A 4,418-nucleotide genomic window follows, 5' to 3' on the forward strand; every position below is an offset into this window, starting at 1 on the left:
CGGAAGAAACATGCTAACGTGCACTGAATATGCTATTTTATTTACAATAAATAAGACTATAAACGCGCGTTACTTAATAGTGATATAGTTGTGTAGATGTCAGTGAAGCCCACCTCAGCAGAGCTGGCAGTGGGAGGGACACTGGGCGGCCACTGAGTGACTCTGACGTGCTCATGCTCAAGAGCCTGAGAGGAGCTGATGGAAACAGATCAGTAAAAGCTCAACTCCTAAAGGAAGAACAAGAGGACAGGATCTGAAGCCGAAATAATCTATTTTCCCTGCCGTAGCTATTCAGTTTTATGGTGCGTAGTACTATCACAGGAGTAGTGCGCAATTAGGCATAACCAGAGAGACAGAGGGGGCATTTCTGCAGTACAATTGGTTATTAATAAGTAGCGTAAAATCGCAGTATTTTTGTTCGTGGATTTTGACTTGCGCGTGTGCGTAAAGAATGACTGCTGAAGTCCAGCAGCCCTGCGTGCAGACCCCTGCACACAGTAGCCCCATGTCGGAGAAACCGCACGGACAAACGCCTGTGATGGAGACCTCCTCTTCCTCCTCCAGCACCAAAACAAAAAAGTCGACCGCTGGAATCCGTCGTCCTGAAAAGCCCCCGTACTCTTACATCGCTCTCATTGTTATGGCCATCCAGAGCTCTCCAACCAAACGACTGACTCTGAGCGAAATTTACCAGTTCCTCCAGAGCCGCTTCCCGTTTTTCAGAGGCTCATATCAAGGCTGGAAAAACTCGGTGCGTCACAATCTGTCTCTGAACGAGTGCTTTATTAAGCTGCCCAAGGGTCTGGGCAGACCAGGGAAGGGTCACTATTGGACCATCGACCCGGCCAGCGAGTTCATGTTCGAGGAGGGATCTTTCCGCAGGAGGCCGCGGGGATTCAGGCGCAAATGTCAGGCGCTCAAACCTTCCATGTACAGCATGATGAACGGGCTGGGATTCAATCACATACCCGAGTCCTATAACTTTCAGGGGGGCGGCGGGGGCCTGTCTTGTCCTCCAAACAGTTTCCCTTTGGAGAGTGGGATTGGGACGATGAATGGACATTTGGCCAGCAATATGGAAGGAATGGGCTTGGCAGGACACTCCATGTCCCATCTATCAACGAATAGTGGACATTCCTACATGGGCAGTTGCACGGGATCCTCGGGGAGTGAATACCCCCACCACGACAACTCTGCATCGCCGCTTCTTGCCAGCGGGGGAGTGATGGAGCCGCATGCCGTGTATTCTAGCACAGCCTCGGTCTGGCCTCCAGCGTCCCCGGCCTCTCTAAACAACGGGGCGTCTTACATCAAACAGCAGCCGCTCTCGCCGTGCAACCCTGGAGCCAATCCACTGCAGCCCAGTTTACTCACACACTCTCTGGAACAGTCCTACCTGCACCAGAATGGCCACGGAACCACCGACCTTCAAGGTAAATGTTTTAAAGATAATTTGATCCCGACTGCCATGTTTGACAGAAATAGTTTATCTCGTTGTTTTATAAGTTAATACTGAATCTTTTTTTTTTATAACGTCTGAAGCTAACAACAGGCCAGCTAAAATTATGCAGCATAACGACACACATTTGTGTAATTATCTTCCCCTTCAGTTATGTGTTGGTCACATTTTTCATCAATGTTTATGCAATTTTTAGAGAAACGCACAAAGAATCACCGCATTTAATACACATAACACTGGCACCGTAATGCAAAGTATGATCATTTTCTTTAACAAAACAGATTTAAAATAAATAAATAAATATATTTTTTTACAATTTATACAACCCAACTCCAGAAAAAAATTGCCATCATTTTTTTAAGCATATGAATTTTTAAAACATATGAAATTAAAATAAAAACGTGTGGACAATGGTAAGGTGACGTGTTTATACACACACACACACACATATGTGACCCTGGACCACAAAACCAGTCATAAGGGTTCGTTTTTTGAAATTGAGATTTGTCCATTGATGTATGGTTTGTTAGGATAGGACAATATTTGGCTGAGATACAACTATTTGAAAATCTGGAATCTGAGGGAGCAATATATATATATATATTGATATATTTACGGTAGGAAATTTACAAAATATCTTCATAGAACATATTTTCCCGATGAATGCACGACTTAATGTCACAGGCGAATGTTCATCTCCGAAACAATTTCTTTATCATTACTATACTACTACTACTGCTACTACTACTACTACTACTAATAATAATAATAATAATAATAATAATAATAAACAATAAAATACCATTAGGCAACGTTTAGCAGGCCAACCCAAAGTTACAGCCAAGCAGAACATTAAATTTATTCATAAAGAACTTAAATGATCAACTAAACTAAACCAACATGTTAAACTAAGGGTGAATTCTATGTAGTTTTGTAACAATGCAGTGTTTAATTTTCTGTCCCCGCAGGTATACCGCGCTATCATTCCCAATCGCCAAGCATGTGTGACAGGAAAGAGTTTGTCTTCTCTTTTAACGCCATGTCCTCTTCATCAATGCATTCACCAGGGAGTAGCTCCTACTACCACCATCAGCAGGTCTCCTATCAGGACATCAAACCCTGTGTGATGTGACAGCATTGTTACATGCAACTACTCTATGCAACGACGAGAAACAGCGCAAATAGACCCAAATGAACCATGGAAACCTACAGCTTCAGACCTCTGCGAAGAAGGCCTGGGACAAAATAAAATCAAAAGCATCTCGTTTCCAACAGCTCGGTACTAACTCTGCTGGCGACTGACTACCACGCTCGGAGATGCAAAGATGAGTGAAACGCTCCGATATATTGATATATTGTTCTATAAGTCGAGTTTGAAACGTTTGTATGTTTTTCCACAATAATTTTCATTTCGGTTTAAATGGTGAACACCGTAAGAACGCGAAATGAAGGCACTTTTAAACCTAAAGCGCAATGTATTTATTATTTTCAAATGTTTAATTTTTGGCTACAGTTATAGCCACGGCGTTTTAGTGCCACGTTAAAAAAATATTTAAAAATCTAAGATTACGATATTAAAGTCGTAATATTTCGAGAATAAAGTCGAAATATTCCGAGAATAAAGACGAAATGTTTTGAGAATTTAAATAGTAGAAATTAAAGTTATAATATTTTGAGAGTAGCCTATAGCCCTATGGCCTGGATTGAGAGCACCGGGAGAAGTTGCCAGGCCACCGGAATTGATTTGAATATTGTTGAGTCCAGGCGACCGCATCATCTTATTGGGATGAGGAGGAGTCCATTTTAAGGACTTTAAGGACGGAAACAGCTTAATATCAAGAATATGATATTTATTAAAAGACTGAACAGGAACAACCTTTTATTTTAACATCAGCTCACACACACCCAATCGACATTCCTTTGGGGGTCGCTGTAGCTCTCTTATTTAACCCTTTTTTAATACACTACAAATATATGTGGGATTATTAGTAGAAATCATACCATGTGTCATACTCGCGGGGACAGTATGCTTGGAAATAATATTCCATGTCTTCCATTGCATTCGTTATTTGTAGTGCGCCAGCCACCCAATAGCAATAAGCTTTGTGCTTTTGGTAGGCCTACTTTTAATATAAGTCTCAGCTTTCAAAATCAGTTTTATAGCGAAACACAAATTATGTGTTTTACAATCATGTGTTTTTCAAGCTCTTTAATGATCAAATCGCTGTATTTATGTGAATCAATTCATTAAAGTATACTATTTTCTTTGTGAAAATTCCAAAATTCCAAATTTGTGAAAATTCCACCAAAAACGCCTGTGGCGTCCAAACTTTTATTCCTAACATGTAGCCTATTTAATTAATAAAACATTCTAAACGTTGAAGTGGGCTCCAACTCGTTAACATAAGTTATATTGTTTTCTTTTCTGAGGTAACCTGTAGGCTATAACATGTAAGTGACTATTCACACGCTGTTTTATTCATGGTATAATACAGTAAATGATTGGACATTATATTTAACGTCTTCCATTCATTATTTGTAGCACGCCAGCCACCCATTAATCGCAATAATTTTGTGCTTTGTTGCTTTTAATATAACACAGCTCAGCTTTCTAATGCTGTCAGTTTTATCACGAAATACAAATTATAAATTATAGCAAGATATAAAAGTGAAGGAACATCAGAAGGCAAGAAAAAACAGTATAGCTTAATTTATAATGAAAATAATGTCTCATTATTGTAGTCGGAAAGACATGCCGCTTAAACTGAAGCGAATACAGCGATCTGTCACGCCACGCTGTCAGTTTTATCACGAAATACAAATTATAAATTATAGCAAGATATAAAAGTGAAGGAACATCAGAAGGCAAGAAAAAACAGTATAGCTTAATTTATAATGAAAATAATGTCTCATTATTGTAGTCGGAAAGACATGCCGCTTAAACTGAAGCGAATACAGC

At 40.0% G+C, this 4,418-nt stretch overlaps 1 protein-coding gene across 1 annotated transcript; it reads left to right on the forward strand.

Moving 5' to 3' along the window:
- Positions 1 to 253: 253 nt before the first annotated feature.
- LOC107570502 (forkhead box protein F1) lies at positions 254 to 3,594 on the forward strand. The gene is made up of 2 exons (XM_016256731.1): positions 254 to 1,433; positions 2,428 to 3,594. Exons 1-2 carry the CDS (start codon positions 452 to 454, stop codon positions 2,589 to 2,591), a joined length of 1,146 nt encoding a protein of 381 aa, XP_016112217.1. The 5' UTR covers positions 254 to 451; the 3' UTR covers positions 2,592 to 3,594.
- The last annotated feature ends 824 nt before the right edge of the window (positions 3,595 to 4,418 follow it).

Source organism: Sinocyclocheilus grahami, unplaced genomic scaffold (assembly GCF_001515645.1).
Source record: "Sinocyclocheilus grahami isolate Dianchi unplaced genomic scaffold, SAMN03320097.WGS_v1.1 scaffold1467.1, whole genome shotgun sequence".
NCBI classification, from domain to species: Eukaryota; Metazoa; Chordata; class Actinopteri; order Cypriniformes; family Cyprinidae; genus Sinocyclocheilus; species Sinocyclocheilus grahami.

Coding starts and splice junctions, on each gene's coding strand:
- LOC107570502 (XM_016256731.1), top strand. CDS start 452: ATGACTGCTGAAGTCCAGCAGCCCTGCGTGCAGACCCCTGCACACAGT. Junction 1,434..2,427: donor CGGAACCACCGACCTTCAAG/GTAAATGTTTTA, acceptor CTGTCCCCGCAG/GTATACCGCGCTATCATTCC.